The sequence below is a fragment of the Aquarana catesbeiana genome, linkage group LG07 (genome assembly GCF_042186555.1).
Source record: "Aquarana catesbeiana isolate 2022-GZ linkage group LG07, ASM4218655v1, whole genome shotgun sequence".
NCBI classification, from domain to species: Eukaryota; Metazoa; Chordata; class Amphibia; order Anura; family Ranidae; genus Aquarana; species Aquarana catesbeiana.
This window is the reverse complement of record NC_133330.1, coordinates 23756914-23779625: the sequence shown is the minus strand read 5'-3', so window position 1 is coordinate 23779625 and position 22712 is coordinate 23756914. Positions and strand designations below refer to the sequence as shown.

At 46.1% G+C, this 22712-nt stretch overlaps 2 protein-coding genes across 3 annotated transcripts in view; one reads left to right on the top strand and one right to left on the bottom strand.

Moving 5' to 3' along the window:
* Positions 1 to 338: 338 nt before the first annotated feature.
* On the bottom strand, positions 339 to 22681 carry CHCHD4 (coiled-coil-helix-coiled-coil-helix domain containing 4). 2 transcript variants are annotated; one of them, XR_012235199.1, is made up of 4 exons: positions 22509 to 22681; positions 14889 to 14987; positions 1729 to 5440; positions 339 to 1611 (listed from the first exon to the last, which is right to left on the bottom strand). XR_012235199.1 is itself a non-coding variant. In XM_073591775.1 (3 exons), the coding sequence occupies exons 1-3, from the start codon at positions 22528 to 22530 to the stop codon at positions 5097 to 5099; spliced, it is 465 nt and encodes a 154-aa protein (XP_073447876.1). In that variant the 5' UTR covers positions 22531 to 22681; the 3' UTR covers positions 339 to 5096. The 2 variants fall into 2 exon arrangements, 1 of the variants encoding a protein (XP_073447876.1); XM_073591775.1 differs by having other exon boundaries at positions 339 to 5440.
* The window catches only part of TMEM43 (transmembrane protein 43), a 38982-nt gene continuing 38860 nt past the window's right edge, over positions 22591 to 22712 (top strand). Inside the window, exon 1 of the mRNA XM_073591774.1 lies at positions 22591 to 22708. The gene's annotated coding sequence lies outside the window, so the exon portion shown is untranslated. The remainder of the gene's footprint in view (positions 22709 to 22712) is intronic.

The following is a 22712-nucleotide window of genomic DNA, read 5'->3' as shown; positions in this document are numbered from 1 at the left end:
AAAAAGCTGTACAAAAATCGCTCAAGAATGCCCATACAAACATCCTAAAAAAAAAAAAAAAAAAAGCCAGAATAAACACTACAAAACATGACCCTCAGGCGCGAATGCAGCCTTTGGCAATAAGTCGCATCAAAGTACCACAGGTACCTTTTAAGTCGCACCGATCTGAACGCACGCCATTGAAAACAAAGCACTGTGACCTTGTGTATCCAAAGTCGCGTGACAAGTGTGAACGGACCCTGAAGAATAAATTCACTACAATATGATCTTTGTACTATAAACTACAAACTGTAGTTTTCAGTGTAAGAATCGCACATAAAAACACACAGATTTAGACGTTTTGCAACAAAAAAGTTAAAAAGGTTTTAATTTTTTTTTTTCAAGTAGCACACCGGATCACACAGCATACCGGGCAGAGTCTGGCTGATTCAGTGCAGTCTGGAGGAGAGAGGCAGCGGTGGACAAATGGGGTTTCAGGCACAGACAGTACTGGAGAGTGAGAATGTTCTGATTTCAAACGTCTTCTGCTCAGCCTTGGCAAAACAGAGAGGAAGGAATCATCGATCGGGTCCTCAGAGGGCGGAGTCCACCAAAAAACCCGCATTTCACTTTTTGGTAGAGACGAATCACCTGGAGGCTTTGAAAATCTCTGGTGGACCCTGCTGGGGGGGGTGTATCTGTGCTTGAGTTCCTGGGTGTGGACACCTGCCACGGCCATCGGGGGGAGCCCTATTCTCCCCTTTTTTGGATTCTGAACTTACTTTATAAAGAAGGAATATGCATGAGTGAGACTGTGGAAGGAGGTGAAAGGGGGTGTACACCCTACTGGCATGCTCCAACAAACATAATGTGAATTTCTGCTGGACTTCTAGGGTAGAAAAATGGTGGATGCCATTGCTGGTGGGTTCTTATGATCCAGGGGTCTCAAACTGGCGGCCCTCCAGCTGTTGCTAAACTACAAGTCCCATGAGGCATTGCAAGGCTGACAATTACAAGCATGACTCCCACAGGCAGAGGCATGATGGGACTTGTAGCTTCCCAACAGCTGGAGGGCCGCCAGTTTGAGACCCCCCTGTTATAGACCAATTAGCTTTTTCAGGCTAAAATCAACAAAATACATTCCAGGTGCAACAAGAACAAAAAGCGTGCAAAGTATTATAAGTTCCTCTTCTTTAGACACCAGCCACAGCGTGGATAGAAAAGTCTGTCTCCTGCCAGCATGCTGCAGAGAAGGACCCTCGCTCCCTGTGGAGAAGCAGTGGTCTCTTTGCAAAGATCAGACATGCCTCCCACTGAGTCACACCAATTGGTCTACAATCAGTAAAGCACACGCTCCCTGTTGATTGGAGAGCTCTGACTCTGGACAGTGAGGGTTATTTACTAAAACCGGAGAGCGCAAAATCTGGTGCAGCTTGGCATAGAAACCCAATCAGCTTCCAGGATTTTTGGTCAAAGCTTAATTGAAGAAGCTGAAGTTAGAAGCCGATTGGCTACCATATACAGCGGCAATGAGATTTTGCATCTCCAGTTTTAGTTAATCAAACCCAGTTTGTTGGACAACTGCCGAGAAACCACTGCTTCCACATAGAGCAGGGGGAGGCAACCTCGGCCCTCCAGCTGTTTTGAAACTACAAGTCCCACGAGACATTGCAAGACCCTGACAATCACAGGCATGATGGGATTTGTAGTTTCACCACAGCTGGAGGGCCAAGGTTGCCTACCCCCGACATAGAGCATGAGTCCCACTCTGCAACTGCTGGCAGAGGACTGGCTTTTCTACTCAAGCTGTGGCTACTTTAAAGCCCAACTCCAGGAAAAAAGCATTTCTTCCCCATGTAGTGGGGCTGTGCCCACACTGCATGGGTGAACTGCTAATTTTTTTCTAGGGTTGGGCACACAGTTCATACTTGCCTAACTCGCCGATTCTCCAGAAAACTGCGCTCCCCCCACAGTCCATTGGTAGACTGTTCCTGTGTGTGGAGTGTGATGACGTCAGGAACAGTCCATTTTCAAAAACGCTGGAGCGCAGGGGTGCCGTACCGATCTTGTGTGGTGGGGGGGGGATTGGTGGGTCAGTTGAGTATATCTCCGCTGTCCTCTCCCTAGAACAAATTGAGCAGTTGACCCACAGTTAGATAGAAAGCAAGGGACCTTCTCAGCAGCATGTTGGCTGGGGACAGGCTTTTCTACTTGGGCTGCAGCTGCTTTAAAGCCCAACTCCAGGAAAATTTTTGTTTTAACCCCATGCTGAGGGGCTGTGCTGTGTGAACTGTGCCCACACTGCATGGGGTGAACTGCTAAGTTTTTCTAGGTGTGAGCACACAGTTCATACCTGATCCACCTATCCTCCAAAAAAACTGCCCTCCCCCACGGTCCATTGGTGGACTATTCCGGTCTACGGAGCGTGATGACGTCAGGAACAGTCCATTTTCAAGACTGCTGGAGCGCAGGACTGCCGGACTGGTTTTGTGCGGGTTTGGCAAGTATATCTATCTCTGCTGTCCTCTCCTCTAGAACAAACCAGGCAGTTACCCTGTGCAATACACAGCTCCACTGCATGGGGAAAAAAAAAAAAAAAAAGGAAGAGAAAACTTGCCGGAGTTCTGCTTTAAAAAAAAAAAAATCCTGTAATGCCCCTTTCACACTTGTGCGACTTGTCCTGACACTTGGGACTGCAAAATCGCATGACAAGTCATTCCCCATGGTTTCCAATGATAACCATACAATATATGTGCAACTTCAAGTCGTGCTGACTTCAAAGTAGTCCCTGTACTACTTTTGTCCGACTTTCGTGCGAGTTGAGGTCCATAGGAGCAGGCATTCCCTGAAATCGCGGCCGCAATATCCCGTTAAAATCGTGCGACTTTTAAGTCGCGGCAGTGTGAGGGGGGCCTAAGGCTCACATTTTGATGCACCTGCTGATTTGAGTGCCCTGGCTCCACAGTGAGGCTGAAAGCTAGGGACTGTCCCAGCAGAATGCTGGCAGGTGACAGGCTTTTTCTACTAAGGCTGTGGCTGCTCTCTAATCAAAAATAACTCTAAAGGGCTTGTTCACTTAGCGGTTGATAAGCGATAATATTGTGCGGTTTAGCTGCACTTTTACCACCGGCCAGCTGTTATGCCCTTTAGCTGCAGAGGCAGCAGTCGGGGGTGTTCACATGCCACGGGGGTGATGCTTTGCTTCATGGCCACGGCAGGAATTTTACTACGGTTGCACTGATACTGTTTTTTTTTTTCTTTTAAATTGGCAAGTACTGATACTTGTACTCAAGATACCGAGTACCGATACCTGTGCAGTGCGATTTGAGCCTAAACATAATGAATGGGCTCAAATAACACACGATTGAACAGGAATGCGAGTACGAGTACCAATACTTGTGCTCAAAAACTCGTCGATACCAAGTATTAATACTTTTGCGGTGGAGATTTGTGCCAATACAAAATGAATAGGCTCAAATCACACACGATTTGAACAGGAATGCGGTGCAATTCCTTTCCGAATCTCATGCAGTTTTCCTGCACCCCTTCTGTGTGAACCCAGGCAGGGGTCAATATGACAAGCCTGGGCTCACACGGGAGCGGTGCAGGAAAACTGCATGCAATTTGGACGGGAAGCGCACTGCATTCCTGTTCAAATTGCTTTCGATTCCTTGCAGTACGATTTTAGCCCATACATATTGAATGGGCTCAAATCGCACTGCAAAGATATCAGTACTCGGTATCGGCGAGTACTTGAGCACAAGTATAGGTACTTAGGGCACTTAGGGCACTTTCACACTGCCAGCTCCCACGCGGCGGCGGTAAAGTGCCGCTATTTTTAGCGGTGCTTTACTGTAGTTTTTGCAGCGCTTCTCGGCCGCTAGCGGGGACGCTTTTAACTCCCCCTGGCGGCCGAAAAAGGGTTAAAACCATCGGCAAAACGCCTACAGCGTCGCAAAGAAGCTGCTCGCAATGTTTGACGCCCTGCCAGCGCAGCGGAGTGCTTTCACACAGGGATTGCAGCTGAGGCTTTTTCCAAACGCTTTACAGGCGCTAAAGCGCCAGAAAAACGCCGCCAGTGTGAAAAGGGTCTTACATTTTTGGATGCATCTGCTAACTTGAGAGCTCTGGCTCAGCCGGAAGGCAGAACGCAGGGGGGGGGGGGTGGAGTGGACATGTAACCCCACAGAAAGTAAGTGATCTTCTCTGCAGCATGCCGACAGGGGACAGGCTTTTCTACTTTGGCTGTGGCTGTTTTCTAAAGTAAAGTAAAGAAACTAAGACTTTGCACGCCCTTTTTTCAACTTTTGGAACATTCTGCGCTTGTCCTGGTTATTTTTTTCCTCCTACAGCATCAGGTCCATCTACAGTATGGGTCCGCAACCTGTGGCCCTCCAGCTGTTGCGGAACTAAAAGTCCTATGAGGCTTTGCAAGGCTGACAGTTGCATGACTCCCAAAGGCAGGGGCATGATGGGACTTGTAGTTCTAAAACAGCTGAGGGGAGCCCACAAGTTGAGCACCCATGATCAACAGCAGGGACCTTCAGCTGTTGCAAAACTACAAGTCCCACCATGCCTCGGTCTCTAGGTGTCATGTTTGTGGCTGTCAGAGTCTTGCTATGCCTCATGGGACTTGTAGTTCTGCAACAGCTGGAGGTCCGCTAATTGCATATCCCTGATCTACAGCATACAGACTTGCACGCTGCTCAGAGACAAACGTGTATGATTATGCACCAATTGTTACGGGGTGGGGGGGTTTGTTCTTCCACAATCATCTTGATTCTAGGGACAGTACCAGCTCAGCTACAGCTTGTGGTTCCCGAACGACACAAGCCACAGGAAAATGAAGAAACTTTAGAACATTTAGCTTGTGTTTCATAACATTTTTTACATCAAACGTACTTCCAGCCTTTAGGTGAATCAGAAACGAAGGAAACAACATTGTGTACATTTGTCTGGATGTGCGATTCAGGCTATCGCACAGTTCTGGTAGGAAATCATAGTGAACCGTGGATAAGGTAGAAGAGCGGCAGCACAGCTTCCCTTCCCGTTTTGTGGTCCGCAGAACAGTGGGAGGCAAAGGATCGGAACGGGAGGACTCCGCCTCCTCTCCGCCATTAGCTGGTCGCTTGGTCTTCCGCAGCCTTCGGCTCTGTTCCCTGCTGGTCTTTGCTGCGCTCCTCCTCCTCGCCCTGCTTGTCTTTGCTGCGCTCCTCCTCCTCGCTCTGCTTGTCTTTGCTGTGCTCCTCCTCCTCGTCCTCCTGCGGGTAGAGGTCGGGGTATTTCTGCATGCACTCCTGCATGGCCCGGAACTGGTCTAGGCAGTCTGAGCCCTTCACCTCCTCCTGGCTGTAGTGGAAGCAGGAGAAGGCCGATTTGAACTGTTCCCCGCAGGGCCCACTGGCCATCCCTCCCAGGCAAGGGCAGCCCCAATTGATGTCTCCATTAGGCAAAATCAAACCTGTGTGGGGGGGTAACAAAAACAAAAAGGAAAGTATTAATAGCGTTTACAACTTTTCATGAGAACATGTCACCCACACAACACCGCTCATCTGAACTAACAGGAAGCTGATGGCCAGCATCATTCAACCCACTTCCTCTGAGCCCAGGTCATCCTGGGCATGACCCCAGGCTGTGACTGGTCAGTAGAAGGAGAAGCAGCACCGCCAAGAGCTAACACTGCCACTCTGCTGTCTCCTCCTATCAGCATGCCCCAAGCCATGCTGGACCTGCTCACAAGCTGTGACTGGACAGTAAAAGAAGAAGCAGCACAGTGAGGAGCTCATCGGTATCACTCTGCTCTTTCCTATCAGTATGCCCCAAGCCGTCTTGGACTTGCCCGCAGCCTGTGACTGGACAGTAAAAGAAGAAGCAGCACAGTGATGAGCAGTCACTCTGCTCTCTTGACCTGTCAGCATATGAACTGATTAGCTGCTTGTACTGCTTCTTCCCCTAACTCCAGCCCTGCTGTACAGGGACTGCAAGAGGCTGATACCAGGTCACACTCAGGTACCTGCACTGTTTGTATTTATGTATTATTGAATACAGAGCTGCAGTAAAGTGGTGTTCCACCCAAAAAAAAAAAAATTCATGAATGTGCCTAAAAAAAAATAAAAAACATTTGGAAATTTTTTATTTTTTATTTTTTTTACTCACCTCTAAATGGCTGTTGCTAGGGGGTCCCTCGTAGTCTGCCTCCTTCAGTGCCTGGGCTGGTGACATCACTTCCCCTTGGCGCAGGAAGGGCTCAGCTCTGCCCCCTCCCTCTTGTCAATCATCTGGGACACATAACAGGTCCCTGATGATTGCGCGGCCAATCACGGCACGCGGCGCCAATCGCGCATGTGCAGTGGGTGCCCAGCTGTGAAGCCACAGCCGGGCGCCCACAGTTACAATGCCGGCGCCACCGAACGGAGGGGGAGACGAGCGGGGCTTCGTTCCCTTGCATCGCTGGACCCTGGGAAAGGTAAGTGTCCAATTATTAAAAGTCAGCAGCTGCAGTATTTGTAGCTGCTGACTTTTAATTTTTTATAATGGGAACACCGCTTTAAAGCAGCTGTAAACCCGGTGAAGTGACTGACCTCAGGTGATACACAGAGATTAAACAACTCCTCCTAGATGAGTTATATTTGTTTATCTGCAGTCTTCTCTTCATGCTCTCTAAGTCTAGACTTGATCAAGTTTGTCTGAGCTTTCAGAGAACAGGAGGGCAGAGAGCTGAAATTACACCCTGCAGAGCTCAGTGAGGAGACAGCTGAGAGCTGATTGGAGGGAAGGAACACCCCCCCCCCCCCCCCCTTCACACAGCACACAGGAACAGAGCTGAGGCGGTCAATCACAGGCTGTGTGCTGGAGCTCCCTCCCCTGTCACCATTTTTCTCTTGGTGTCAGGAAAACTTGTCAGAAGCGATTCAAGCTGATAGCAGTAGAAGGAGGCAGCAGACAGAAATGACACTTATTGCTGTGGATTGAGACACTATACACACTATAGAAGGATATGCTTTGTTCATATTTCAGGTCTGACGTTTACAAATACTTTAAATTTCTAGCCTGCAGTGGCACTGTAACCGAATCAGTCCCGTTTGATACCCACATCACCGACAGGTACCCACCTATCTCATAGGCCCTACATTAAATAGAATTGGCCTCACTGATGGCCGTGGCACAGTGCCAGCGCACATCTAGTAATTCCCTCCCCCCCCCGACCTAAAGATCAGCAATGCAGCCTCGAACCTCCACGAGGTCACCGCACAGCCCCTCCCCCATTATCCGTCCCCTGCTGGTGTGGGGCGGATGACGCTGTGCATACCGTGCCCTGCGTTGCCCTGGAGTAAATTCCCAGCGACCCGCTGTTAAGGTTGCCGGTGACATAATGCCCGGCTCCCTGCACAAAGCTCCCTGGAATGCCGGGGCCGTGTTTTCAATCTTTTTTTTTTTTCGAGGTCAGTGGCAGCATTAGACAATGTCTTCCACCCCGCTGCCCCCCCCCCCCGGTACAAGTGACAGGCGGGATGAATCCGACTATTCACATCTCTCAGCCAGCTGCTGCCCGCTTGTGACACCAGGCTTTTCAGACGCAGTCAGAAGTGGCAGACAAATCAATGAGAGATGGCACATTAACTCTGCGGAAGCCAGGCCCTGGCATCGGAGGCGGTGGGCTCCAACCAACGCACAACAATTAACAGTAAAATGATAACATTGTGTCCCTCAGGATCTCCGTGTACAACCTCCGAGCTCCACACATTCTTCTGCTGTCACTTCATACCTTGTCAGCAGGACCGGAACAATTAATGATGAACTCCAATCAGATAGAAGAGACTCGAGCAGCTCTGGAATCATTAGTACATCACTTAGGCCTTTTCTGAATGCTGGAAACATGACAGCTTGTAGCGGATGTTTAAAAACATCAGTTTTGACGCTTTTTTTCAATAATGAGCATTTGCCTTTAGGAGCATTTTTTTAAAGATAACCCTCCAAAATGTCCACAATCTATGATATATACAGTATCTCACAAAAGTAAGTACACCCCTCACATTTTTGTAAATATTTTCTTCTATCTTTTCATGTGACAACACTGAAGAAATGACACTGTCTAAATTTGCTGTCCCCTCAAAATAACTCAACACACAGCCATTAATGTCTAAACCGCTGGCCACAAAAGTGAGTACACCCCTAAGTGAAAATGTCCAAATTGGGCCCAATTAGCCATTTTCCCTCCCCGGTGTCATGTGACTCGTTAGTGTTACAAGGTCTCAGGTGTGAATGGGGAGCAGGTGTGTTAAATTTGGTGTTATAACTCTCACTCTCTCATACTGGTCACTGGAAGTTCAACATGGCACCTCATGGCAAAGAACTCTCTGAGGATCTGAAAAAAATAATTGTTGCTTTACATAAAGATGGCCTAGGCTATAAGAGAATTGCCAAGACCCAGAAACTGAGCTGCAGCACGGTGGCCAAGACCATACAGCGGTTTAACAGGACAGGTTCCACTCAGAACAGGCCTTGCCATGGTCGACCAAAGAAGTTGAGTGCACGTGCTCAGCATCATATCCAGAGGTTGTCTTTGGGAAATAGATGTATGAGTGCTGCCAGCATTGCTGCAGAGGTTGAAGGGGTGGGGGGCAGCCTGTCAGTGCTCAGACCATACGCCACACACTGCATCAAATTGGTCTGCATGGCTGTCATCCCAGAAGGAAGCCTCTTCTAAAGATGATGCACAAGAAAGCCCACAGTTTGTTGAAGCCAAGCAGACTAAGGACATGTATTACTGGAACCATGTCCTGTGGTCTGATGAGACCAAGATAAACCTATTTGGTTGAGATGGTGTCAAGCGTGTGTGGCGGCAACCAGGTGAGGAGTATAAAGACAAGTGTGTCTTGCCTACAGTCAAGCATGGTGGTGGGAGTGTCATGGTCTGGGGCTACATGAGTGCTGCCGGCACTGGGGAGCTACAGATCATTGAGGGAACCATGAATGCCAACATGTACTGTGACATACTGAAGCAGAGCATGATCCCCTCCCTTCAGAGACTGGGCCGCAGGGCTGTATTCCAACATGATAACGACCCCAAACACACCTCCAAGACGACCACTGCCTTGCTAAAGAAGCTGAGGGTAAAGGTGATGGACTGGCCAAGCATGTCTCCAGACCTAAACCCTATTGATCATCTGTGGGACATCCTCAAACGGAAGGTGGAGGAGTGCAAGGTCTCCAACATCCACCAGCTCCGTGATGTCGTCATAGAGGAGTGGAAGAGGACTCCAGTGGCAACCTGTGAAGCTCTGGTGACCTCCATGCCCAAGAGGGTTAAGGCAGTGCTGGAAAATAATGGTGGTCACACAAAATATTGACACTTTGGGCCCAATTTGGACATTTTCACTTAGGGGTGTACTCACTTTTGTTGCCAGCGGTTTAGACTTTAATGGCTGTGTGTTGAGTTATTTTGAGGGGACAACAAATTTACACTGTTATACAAGCTGTACACTCACTACTTTACATTGTAACAAAGTGTCATTTCTTCAGTGTTGTCACATGAAAAGATAGAATAAAGGCAGTGTATTGCTGTCTCCCAGGGGCACGCTGGATTATTTGTATCTTGAATATGCAGCAATGGGATTGTATTGAGCCTTCAGCATTGCTGATACTAAATCCAGGATCTAAGTGGTGCTCCGGTGTTGACCCTCCTCCCTCTAATGGCTGCTCCCATAATTAGGAATATTATTTACATGCCCCTGCTGAGATATTTAGCTAAATCTAATATACTTTCTTACTGCTGATTGAACTTTCTCATTCTACCGTGACTTGCATGATTTTGCATTCCAATTTAAGATAGAGAGACATATTCCCTTCTCTGTCTCATCTGTGAACATTGGCCGTGTCCTGAGGAAGCCTAACGGTGAAACGCGTAGACATACAAGGGCTCACTGCACAATAATCATAGATGCTATATGTTACAATTGTCATTGTTTTTTAGATATTCGTATTTTTTCAATAAATGTATATTTTTTATACTGCTATATCTTCTCCACTGGTTCTTAGCCTAAAAAGTCTGCCTCCCTGGTAATACTCAGTACTACCTTATTTTGTATTCTCAATGATTTATGGACATGGCTCATTTTTGGTGCACTTTCCTCTCTTTTTTTGTGTCGATATAATAAAATATTTACATAAATGTGAGGGGTGTACTCACTTTTGTGAGATACTGTATATTTTATTTGGGTACAGCGTCGCACGGCCGCGCAACTTTCAGTTAATGTAAAGCAGTGCCGTATCACAAAAAATGGCCTGATCATGAAGGGGGGTAAATCTTTTGGCACTGAAGTGGTTAAAGTTCAAGTTCACCTTCATTTTCCAAAAATCCTATGCAATTCTGTATCCTCCGAATAGTACACACCAGCGCTCCTCCCCTTAATAAGAGGTGTCTGTCCTCCAATTATGAATGCAGCTGCTGGGGGGGCGGGCCACAAAAAAAAAAAAAAAAAAAAAAACTCCTGACCCCTCATCGCTCAACTAGAGAAAAAGTAAGTGCACTGTCCACATGCAAGGGTGTAAACCACGTGGAATAGCCGCTGCTGAGCGCAAACCAAAATGAGGAGAGCGAATTGCGCACAGGCACAGTTTGAATAGCCTTGAGCGGCAGCTAGGGGGCGTATTACTGTAGTGTTCAGTCCGTCATGCAAATATCAAGATGGGGGGGGGATGAGGACCCAACAGCTGAATGTATAATGGGAGAATGTGGAATGTGCACCAATTAAGGAGCGCTGATATGTACTTATTCCGAGGATACAGAACTGTGCAGGGGGATTTTTGGGAAAATCTTCCAGAAGCTGAACGTAGACTTTCCATAAAATACATCTAATCTATAGATATGCGCTGTGCATGATGGCTGTCTGGATTTGGATTGGATCAAGAACCGTAGAATCCAAGGCCATAAAATACTGTGCCCCTAGCTCCTCCCCCTTTAATGAACACGTACAGATAATCCGCGGGTACGTGCTTCCCATACCAGGACATGCATAGAGACATCGCTGACTCGGCATGCTGGGATAATCTGTTTTTTGGATCAGCGTCCATTTGAAATTTAACCCCCCTGAACTGGACTGAATTCTTACAGGAGAACCGCTCTCTCCAGTCTGGAGGCAGAAGGGACCAATGAATAAATTTATAATCTGGCACCAACGCCAAAGTCTGAAGTCTGAGATCTGCATTCCACGGACCGCGACACCCCTGGACTTTGTGTGCGGCGGAGGAAAAGAAAAAAAAAAAAGTGTGTTAACGCTGCCCCCTGGAGGCAAAGGCAGGAAACTGAAATGAAAATGGCAAAGTCTGCAACACAATGGGGGAGATTTACTAAATCCAGAGCACTCAGAGTCTGGTGCAACTGTGCATGGTACCCAATCAGCTTCTTACTTCAGCTTGTTCAGTTAAGCTTTGACAATAAAACCTCAGCGGCTCATTGCAAGGGAAATATCTCCTAAACCGTACAGGTTTAGGAGATTTTTTTTTACCTACAAGTAAGCCTTATTATAGGCTTACCTGTAGGTAAAAGTTAAAAATTTGACTATGCAACCACTAAATAAAAAAAAAAAAAAAAAAAAAAAAAAAAAGACATCCCCCGGCATCCCTCCAGATGTGCACACGCCTCCCTGCTGGTCACTGGGTGCTGCAGACTTTAGCTGTGCAATCTGATCAGCTGCTTGAGCATGCACATCTAAAAAGGGAATGCCGGAGATGTGTTCTTTCATATAACGCATGGAAACAAAAAACTTTAAATATTTGATGGCACAGAAAGCTAATGGCTGTGCGGGCCGCAACAGTATAAATCAGCAGAAGGGACTGATGTCAATTGAAGTCATTGAGGAAAAGAAGGTGGGCTCAAGACAGCTGCTGCAGCTATAAAAGAGTTATATAGCAGGGATGAAAGTTTTCAGGGAATGGGATTAAACAGTTTCATCCCAAAAAAGGACTTTCTACAACTGTGGGGGGGGAGAAAAAAAAAGGTAAGCCTAGGGTTCAGTTTTAAGAGAAACCCCGCCCTAATACTGAACCATTTATATCAGTCCCTGCCTCTGAAGGAGCTTGCAGTGTAACATTCCTACCACAGTCATACACTGCAATAGTTTTGTTTGATTGGTGGAAATTAGAACACTCCGTGGCAACTTAGGCAAACAACTTCTATTTTTCCCTCTTGGAAGGCCCCGATGGCTACTCCCTCCAGCAGACAATTTCTCCGCTCTTCTGTGCCCTGACTGCACGGGATGATTTCAGGTATGTGGGTGCCCTCTGTGTCCACTGTTGTTGGGGCGTCAGTGGGAGGAAGGGTGCCCCGTCGCTGGGGGTCAGGCCCCACCGCGGGCGCCAGTGGGAAGACTAGCGCCCCACCGAGGGCGTCAGTGGGAAGACTAGCGCCCCACCGAGGGCGTCAGTGGGAAGACTAGCGCCCCACCGAGGGCGTCAGTGGGAAGACTAGCGCCCCACCGAGGGCGTCAGTGGGAAGACTAGCGCCCCACCGAGGGCGTCAGTGGGAAGACTAGCGCCCCACCGAGGGCGTCAGTGGGAAGACTAGCGCCCCACCGAGGGCGTCAGTGGGAAGACTAGCGCCCCACCGAGGGCGCCAGTGGGAAGACTAGCGCCCCACCGAGGGCGCCAGTGGGAAGACTAGCGCCCCACCGAGGGCGCCAGTGGGAAGACTAGCGCCCCACCGAGGGCGCCAGTGGGAAGACTAGCGCCCCACCGAGGGCGCCAGTGGGAAGACTAGCGCCCCACCGCGGGCGCCAGTGGGAAGACTAGCGCCCCACCGCGGGCGCCAGTGGGAAGACTAGCGCCCCACCGAGGGCGTCAGTGGGAAGACTAGCGCCCCACCGAGGGCGTCAGTGGGAAGACTAGCGCCCCACCGAGGGCGTCAGTGGGAAGACTAGTGCCCCACCGAGGGCGCCAGTGGGAAGACTAGTGCCCCACCGAGGGCGCCAGTGGGAAGACTAGTGCCCCACCGAGGGCGCCAGTGGGAAGACTAGTGCCCCACCGAGGGCGTCAGTGGGAAGACTAGTGCCCCACCGAGGGCGCCAGTGGGAAGACTAGTGCCCCACCGAGGGCGCCAGTGGGAAGACTAGTGCCCCACCGAGGGCGTCAGTGGGAAGACTAGTGCCCCACCGAGGGCGTCAGTGGGAAGACTAGTGCCCCACCGAGGGCGCCAGTGGGAAGACTAGTGCCCCACCGAGGGCGTCAGTGGGAAGACTAGTGCCCCACCGAGGGCGTCAGTGGGAAGACTAGTGCCCCACCGAGGGCGTCAGTGGGAAGACTAGTGCCCCACCGAGGGCGTCAGTGGGAAGACTAGTGCCCCACCGAGGGCGTCAGTGGGAAGACTAGTGCCCCACCGAGGGCGTCAGTGGGAAGACTAGTGCCCCACCGAGGGCGTCAGTGGGAAGACTAGTGCCCCACCGCAGGCGCCAGTGGGAAGACTAGTGCCCCACCGCGGGCGCCAGTGGGAAGACTAGTGCCCCACCGAGGGCGCCAGTGGGAAGACTAGTGCCCCACCGAGGGCGCCAGTGGGAAGACTAGTGCCCCACTGAGGGCGTCAGTGGGAAGACTAGTGCCCCACCGAGGGCGTCAGTGGGAAGACTAGTGCCCCACCGAGGGCGTCAGTGGGAAGACTAGTGCCCCACCGAGGGCGTCAGTGGGAAGACTAGTGCCCCACCGAGGGCGTCAGTGGGAAGACTAGTGCCCCACCGAGGGCGTCAGTGGGAAGACTAGTGCCCCACCGAGGGCGTCAGTGGGAAGACTAGTGCCCCACCACAGGCGCCAGTGGGAAGACTAGTGCCCCACCGAGGGCGTCAGTGGGAAGACTAGTGCCCCACCGAGGGCGTCAGTGGGAAGACTAGTGCCCCACCGAGGGCGTCAGTTGGAATAGTGCCTAATTCGTGGGTGTCAGTGGGAAGACTAGTGCCCCATTGTGGGTATTAGTGCCCCAAGGGCTGGATAAAGGCAAGCAAAGGGCCTCATCCAGCCCCTGAGCTGCTGCTTGGAGATTACGGATCTAAACCACGGCCTGGATAAATGAAAACCTTCAGACAGAACACCCACACTGCACTAGGGCTGCAACTAACGATTATTTTCATAATCGATTAGTTGGTCGATTATTGTTTCGATTAATCGATTAATCGGTTAATAACCTTAAAAAAAAAGTGTGGTGTATAATTTAGTTAGTATGTAAAGTTTAAAAAAAAAACAATGTATTCTTAAATATCTCTATGCAGTGGTAAATATAAACAACTATATGGTTAGGGAGCAAAATATTAAATCCACTCTGAGAATAACAGACAGAAGAGATATACTATATATACACTATTAGAAGAGAAATACAGTTTTTTGGCCAATTTGTTGCAAAAACGAATTACATGCTTTTCTGCAGCTTCTCCGTTGAAGTATATTGAACCAAAAAAGCACCGTTTTGCGTTAAAAAAAAAAAAAGTCCCTGACCCTTTCCAAATATGCAGCGGCTGAAAAAAAGTATAGTTGTGAAAGTGTCCCATAGAAAACCATGTTAAATGAATTGTAGTGTGTTTCTGCAAAAAGCACCAAAAAACACAAAGATGTAATACAGGTCTAAAATGTTTAGTAACATAATGGGGTTAAAAAAAAACTAAAATGAGCCCTTTATAGTACAAAAAAAGCAAATGATCACTACTGTAAGGGGTTCATTTTTTTACTGTAGAACTGTGAAAGTAATATTTACAGTAGCGATTATTTGCTCTTTTTGTACTATAAAGGGCTAATTTTATTATTTTTAACCCCATTATGTTACTGGCCGATTAATCGATTATGAAAATAGTAATCGATTAATTTCATAATCGATTAGTTGTCGATTAATCGATTAGTTGTTTCAGCCCTACACTGCACTCTGACTCACTCACCATGATCTTCATAGGGATCGTTGGGGTCATCTGCTATCAGCTCTGCGCTGCTTGGGGTGTCATGATCTTCTTTGGTTACAAAAATAATTTTGTCCTTTCCTAAAAAGAAAATCAGAAAAGATCAATGACATTTTAGAAGGCATGTCCAGTGACATATCTGAGTATGGAGCGATGTGTGCTTCTCTGGGTATGCGGTGACAACTGTGAACAGACTCAGAAGCATTTTATAAACTATGGGGTCCATTTATCAAAAAAAATTAAAAAAATAAAGTTGCACAGCAAATAAAATAAAATAGTGCAATAACACTCATACAAAACAAATACAATAAATAGTCCGTGTATCATGTGAGATACAAGTGCTGACAATCCACGGTGCAGACTTTAAAAACTTCAGTGTTCCAACACCACATATGCACACCACCGGCTACCAGATAATTAGAACCCCTATTCATATGGCCACTACAGGGCGCCAAAGAGCATAGGAAATACAGAGGTATTTTGGTTACTAAATCTCACTTTCCTCTAGAAACTGTTACATTGTATCTCTTGCTACAAAGACATATGTATTTCTTATGCGCCTCAGCGCCAGCTAGTGGTCATAATGCAGTATTTTACTACCTTATGCATAGGCGCTCTAATTATCTAGTAAGCAGGTGGTGTGCATATGTGGTGTCGGTGGCCATAATGCTGTATTTTATTACTGCCCATAATTAAAAGAACATTCTTTCAGAAGAGGAAGAAGCCCAAAGAACATTCATTTTTGCCCAATTCACACAGAACGAACGTACATGCAGATTCACTGGACAAATGTTTTTATAAATACACTCTTATGTTAAACCCCCACCCAGAGGAGTGACCTGTAAGGCATGGAGGGATTATTCATTAACTTTACACATAACCAATCAATTAGGGACGCACAGATACCATTTTTTTTTACAACAAGTACTGATACTTTTTTAGTATTCGCCGATACCAATTACCGATACCTACCGCAACTGTTTTGTTTTCACTTCAGCTGTCAGCAATGGTACAAAGCATTGAAAATTTATTTATAAATTAAATAAATTGATTTTTTTTAAATGTTGCACTTTAATGTAAATGTGTAAATATATTTAATATATATGTGTAAAAATGTTCACTAAGCAAAACAAAAAAAAAAAGTTTTAATTGTTTATTAAAAAAGCAGGAAAGTAATAAATAAATGGAGGAGAAAAAGGAGTTAAGGCTGATTTGAGTAAATTAAGGGTTTATAAGGGGTTAAACAGAGGAACATTTGCTCATCACTTTGATCTGCAGATTAAGAAACAGAAAGATACAAAAAGAAACAATGTTTCTTTTTATTTTAGTGTTTCAGTGGCTGAGCAATGTTGTTAATAAACATTGCCAGGTGCTCTCTTTTTTTTTTCTTTGACAGCTCCAATGGACTTCTTTAACACTTCAGCTGTCAACAGAGGAGACCCCACTGACAGCTCAAAGAAACGATGCATTTGCACGAGTAACGATACTTGTGAAAATTCTCGGTATCAGCACCGATATTGGTATCGGTGCAACCCTACAATCAATAATTGCTCCCCAATGCTAAATAATGTGTCAGCGTAACACTTCCAGGTATTTATTGCGTCTCACAGAGATTTACCCCCCCCCGGCAATTACTTTATCTGCTTTTCTCTTCAAAAGGATGGCGCCATCTTTGTTCAGGCATCATCCAGTTCACCATCTACTTCCTGGACTGAGATGCCCGCTCAGAGATGACACAATGATGTGATCTCTGGTGTCTGTGCAGTTCTATTCACAAATGTCTGACAAGGATCGGTACCTCTGTAATGATAAGAACTCTTCTGAAAAATGATCTTATCACGGATCAGGATTTATTTATTCATTAAAGTCACTGACATCGCCATTGCAGGGCACACACTAAAAACTGCCCCCCCCGGTCTGTAATGTGGGTGTAGAGGCTCATATATACAGGTCCACCATAAACTATCCCTGTGAACGGGTATATAAGATGATCTTAACCACTTGAGTCCCAGCACCATATTAAAGTGACACCAGGATCAGGGGCTTGTTATCTACTGCCCAACCCAGACCAATTCTGACATTATCCTCCTACATTTAAAAATCATCTTTATTTATTTTTTTTTGCTAGAAAATTACTTAGAACTAAGGATGGGCTCAGGCGTGTCCACAACCACATGTTCCCGAGCTCGCCAGGAAGCCGGCACTGCACAGATTGGGAAATGTCTCACTGCCTGTGATTAGCGTTGTGCAGCGTCGGCTTCCTGGCGAGCTCGGGAACCTGTGGTTGCAAACACGCCCAAGCCCGTCCTTACTTATAACCCCTAAACACACATACACTATATTACCAAAAGTATTGGGACGCCTGCCTTTACACGCATATGAACTTTAATGTCATCCCAGTCTTAGCCCGTAGGGTTCAATATTGAGTTGGCCCACCCTTTGCAGCTATAACAGCTTCAACTCTTCTGGGAAGGCCGTCCACAAGGTTTAGGAGTGTGTCTATGGGAATGTTTGACCATTCTTCCAGAAGAGCATTTGTGAGGTCAGGCACTGATGTGGACGAGAAGGCCTGGTTGGCTGTCTCAGCTCTAATTCATCCCAAAGCAAGGACCATAAAGACACGGATGAGCAAGTTTGGGGTGGAGGAACGTCACTGTCCTAACCTCAACCTGATAGAACACCTTTGGGATGAATTAGAGTGGAGACTGCGAGCCAGGCCTTCTCGTCCAACATCAGTGCCTGACCTCACAAATGCGCTTGATCTACCTGTCCTTGGATTGGTATCAAGAGATCCCCAAATTTTCCACTTCCTATTAAGTGATTGAACAGTACTGACTGGCATATTCAAGGCTTTGGATATCTTTTTATATCCTTTTCCCATCTTTGTAAAGTTTCATTACCTCGTTATCTTTTGACTGTTCTTTTCTACCTCCTCATGGCTCAGTGTCTAACCTGCTTAGTGCATCCATGTGAGAGCTAACAAACTCATTGACGATTTATACACAGACATTAATTGTGATTTAAAAAGCCACAAATGTGGGTAATTAACGCTTAATTGCCATTTTAACCTGTGTGTGCCACCTTCTGTGTCTGTACCAAGGCCAAACATTCCAGGGTATGTAAACTTTTGATCAGGGTCAGATGGGGGCTGATTCTGTTGTTATGATTTAAAAAGGATCCAAAAAACAATGTGATATTAAATGGCTTCATGCGATTACTATCCTTTAAATGAAAGACTTTTTTTGGCATGATCAGTCATATTCCCAATATTAATGCCAAAAATTCACAATTTCAGCCAGAGTAGGCAAACTTTGAGCACAACTGCATTATATATATGTTATTATTATTATACACGATTTATATAGCGCCAACAGTTTACGCAGCGCTTTACAATGTAGAGGGGGGACAACACAATTACAGTACAGAAGGGACAGGAGGGCCCGGCTCATAGAGATTACGTTCTAAAGGGACGGGGGTTGTGGTACAAAAGGTAATAGATGAGGGGAATGATTGGATGAGTTAGAGCTGCACGATTCTGGCCAAAATGAGAATCACTATTTTTTTGCTTACAATAAAAAGATCACGATTCTCGCGACGTAAAATCTTTCACATTATACAAAAAAATTTGGGTTAACTTTACGTTTTTTTTTTTTTTAATTCATTAAAGTAATTTTTTCCCAAAAAAATTGCATTTGAAAGACCGCTGCGCAAACACAGTGCAATATAAAATATTGCAACAGCCACCATTTTATTCTCTAGGGTCTCTACTAAAAATATATGTATATATAATGTTTGGGGGGTTCTAATGCCGCGTACACACGGTCGGACTTTTCGTCTACAAAAGTTCAACGGACGCTGACGGACTAAAGCTGGCTGGTAATCCGATCGTGTGTGGGCTTCTCCGGACTTTCAACGGACTTTTTTAGCCTCAAATCCGACGGACTTTAGATTTGAAACATGCTTCAAATCTTTACGTCGTAAGTACGACGGACCCCGAAATCCGCTCGTCTGTGTGCTAGTCCGACGGACAAAAACCCACGCTAGGGCAGCTATTGGCTACTGGCTATGAACTTCCTTATTTTAGTCCGTTGTACGTCATCACGTACGAATCCGTCGGACTTTTGTGTGGTCGTGTGTAGGCAAGTCCGTTCGTTAGAAAGTCTGCCGCAAGTCCGCCGCAAGTCTGTCGGACAGGCTGTCGGACTTTTGTAGCTGAAAAGTCCGACCGTGTGTACGCGGCATTAGTAATTTTCTAGCAAAAAAAAAAAAAAAAAAAAAATATTTTAACTTGAAACCAACAAATGTCAGAAAAAGGTTTAGTGTTTAAGTGGTTGAACTTTCCTCATTTACACACAAAGTCCATTCCTTTGACAAATTGTTACAATGTTTACAATGTTAAGTTCCACTGCTAAAGAATGTTGTGATTCTTGGCAGACTGCCCGTTTTTTTTTTTTTAATTCCTTTCTTTTGACGGCCCTGTGGCTTCAGAAGAGCAGAGAGAATTCTTTGCATAGCAAGAATCGTGAAACACTTTTGTCAAGATCACAACGGGGAAAAAAAATTGCTATAACGATTCTTGGCGATTAATCGTGCAGCTCTAGTACATAGGACAGTATAGTACATAGGGTATATATAGTACAGTATAGGACAGAGATACATCTGGTAGTATAATACCACTGCTAAAGAATGTTGTGATTCTTGGCAGACTGCCCGTTTTTTTTTTTAAATTCCTTTCTTTTGACGGCCCTGTGGCTTCAGAAGAGCAGAGAGAATTCTTTGCATAGCAAGAATCGTGAAACACTTTTGTCAAGATCACAACGGGGGAAAAAAATTGCTATAACGATTCTTGGCGATTAATCGTGCAGCTCTAGTACATAGGACAGTATAGTACATAGGGTATATATAGTACAGTATAGCTTTTTAGAAGCAAAATTCTTTGGAAAAGACACTTTAATACATTTTAGTGCACACAAACACAATATACAACCAATTTTTTGGGTAAAATGTAAAAGATGATGTTACGCCGAGTAAATAGATACCAAACATGTCAAACTGGAATGGTGTCAAACGAAGGCACCTACAAATCTCTATAGGCGCCGTTTTAAAAGCCCTTACAGGTTACCAGTTTAGAGTTACAGGGGAGGTCTAGTGCTAAAATTATTGCGGCGATACCTCAGAAGTGGTGCGGACACCGTTTAGACTTACGCATGTGTCCGTCTTTCCGCGTCAGCATGGGATGGAGGGGGGGGCTTTAAGTTATTTTTTCATTATTTAACCTCCCTGGCGGTATGATTATTTCGGATTTTAGGTGTTGAAAGCGGTACAATTATTTTGCATGGAAATTTGGCGTTTTATATTGTAGGTCTGTAATTCTTAACAATAACACGCTTAAATCTGTCCAAACAAGAGTCTAGTAGATATCCTGGGTATGATAAAGTTTGAAACACAAAAACATAAATTATAATATAATAAATAAAAATAAATAATTAAAAAAATAAAAATAAAATAATAATAAAATAAATTTCCCCACGATTCACTATCGCTCAATTCTGCAAGTGTTCTAATTTACTATCGCTGTTTTCTAGCTGGTCTAAAGTCACTTTTGACATAAAGGGACACTTTTTGGTTGCTATGGACAATCTCCAGTTTCCAGGCAGAAAGAACAGTATATATAATATAAAACTGCATGCAGGGCATGGGCCAAAGCACTGGGGACAAAAGGGATGTGAAATAATTTCATACAGTACTGTAATCTGTAAGATTACAGTACTGTATGTGTTATGCTTTTTACAGTTTTTTGAATTTGCCGCCAGGCTCCGCCCCCGTGCGTCGCGCCGCTCGCAGGGAACGGAGCCTGGCACAGAGAGGCTTCGGGCAGAGGACGGAGCCCTCGGACACTGCGGGGGACATCGCAGGATCCTGGGGACAAGGTAAGTAACGCCGCCCCAGGATCCTGCAATGTAATCCCGAGTGTGGCTCGGGGTTACCGCTAATGGGACTGAATTTTAACCCCGAGCCACACTTGGGAAAACCGCCAGGGGGGCTACAAAAAAAAAAAATTTTGAATCAACTTTATTGCTTTCACAGGGGATGAAACAACATCTCTTGTGATAGCATGGGCAGTGACAGGTACTCTTTATTGAGACATCCATTAGACCTCACATCTCTTATCTGCCCTTAAAGTGGTTGTAAAGCCTTAAAGTGTAAGTAAACCCTCCTATCGTTTTCAGCCAAGGAAGCTGCCATATTTGCCTCTGTTTAATCTACAACTGCCATGATGTTGCACATGTGATCAGTTATGACACCAGCCATTGGATGGTTTGACAGTTTGGTTGAGAGCACAACCAATGGGAGTGTTACATTTCCGGCATGTGCCGGAAATGAAACTCTTTTATGGATGGGTTTACTTCCGCTTTAAGTTAATTTAACCTTTATGCATTAAGGTAAAAAAAAAATCCTGTGCTGCAGCTCCCCCCCCCCCCCGACCCTCCCTTTTTTGTACCCGATCCAGCGACGTGCACAAGCCCACACTCACTCACCTTATTGGACAGATTGATAGCAGCAGGAGCCATTGGCTCCCGCTGCCGTCAATCAATAGCTGCGACACGGGAGCCAGGGGGGCGGGGCTGAGTCCCACTCTCTGTGTCAATGGACGCAGCAGCGGAACTAGACAGCGAGCCCGCACGGGTGCCCCCCATGGAAAGCGTACAAGTCGCTGATCGTCGCCATTATCAGTAAAAAATAAATAAAAATTCCGAAAACGTATCCCATAGTTTGTAGACCAATCAATATACGCTTATTGGAATTTTTTTTAACCAAAAACATATAGCAGAATAGATATTGGCCTAAATTGATGAAGAAATTAGATTATTTTTTTCTTTTTTATTGGATGCGTTTTATAGCAGAAAGTAAAAAATATATATTTTTTTTTTTTTCAAAATTGTCTTTTTTTTTTTTTTTTTTATTTGCGCAAAAAAAAAAAAAAAAAAGGCAGAGTTGATCAAATACCTCCGAAAGAAAGCTCTATCCATAAATTCTATTGGGGTACAGTGTTGCACGACTGCGCCATTGTCGGTTAAGGTTACGCAGTGCCGTATCGCAAAAAATAGCCTGGTCGTGAGGGGGGGTAAAACCTTCTATGTACATCATCTTTTATAATTTACCAAAAATATTGGGTAACATATTGCGTTGGTTCGCCATAAAATCAACTTTAGTGTATTATTTTGGTGAAATTTTGCGTTTCATAAACGGTTGCGCCAATATCACGTGACATAAAAGATTGGAACGAGTGCTATTTTATTCTCCGGGATATCGGCTTTCAGAAATATGATCATGTTTTGGGGACTGTTACTAATCCTCAGACCTAAAATGATTTATTTAAAACACATAAACAATAAAAGCTGAGAAATGTCTCCAGGACTGAAGGTGTTAATAAAGTCATTCTAGTGACCTGTGACCCCCTCAGATTGGGGGATAAACAGGCTACAAAATTCATGTCTGATATCATAATCTGTGTCTCAGCTCCCCCACCTCCCCTGTGGCCCCTTCTCCCCCGCTCAGGGGCCCCTCAGAAGCGGCCCTCCGCATGGTGCCCTTGCTCACCCTCCTGCCTGCAGTAGGACATGTCTGCAGCTCTTACACACACACCGGCTCCGCGCACTCTGATGCCGTCATCAGCAGCGACAGGGTAAGAGGACCCCCGGGACCGGGCTGTCCTCCTCACTGCCTGTACAGGGAAGAGGACCCCCCTCTGCTGGGGCTGCCCGTTGATCTGCCTGTACAGGGAGAGTGGGCGGACCAGGGTAA

What these genes read in the sequence shown, in the direction of transcription:
- CHCHD4 (XM_073591775.1), bottom strand. Translation starts at nt 22,530, where the DNA reads ATGTCCTACTGCAGGCAGGAGG. An exon ending in GTCCTACTGCAGGCAGGAGG is followed by an intron (nt 14,988 to 22,508) that starts GTGAGCAAGGGC and finishes TTTTCTTTTTAG; the next exon opens with GAAAGGACAAAATTATTTTT. An exon ending in CGATCCCTATGAAGATCATG is followed by an intron (nt 5,441 to 14,888) that starts GTGAGTGAGTCA and finishes CCCCCCACACAG; the next exon opens with GTTTGATTTTGCCTAATGGA.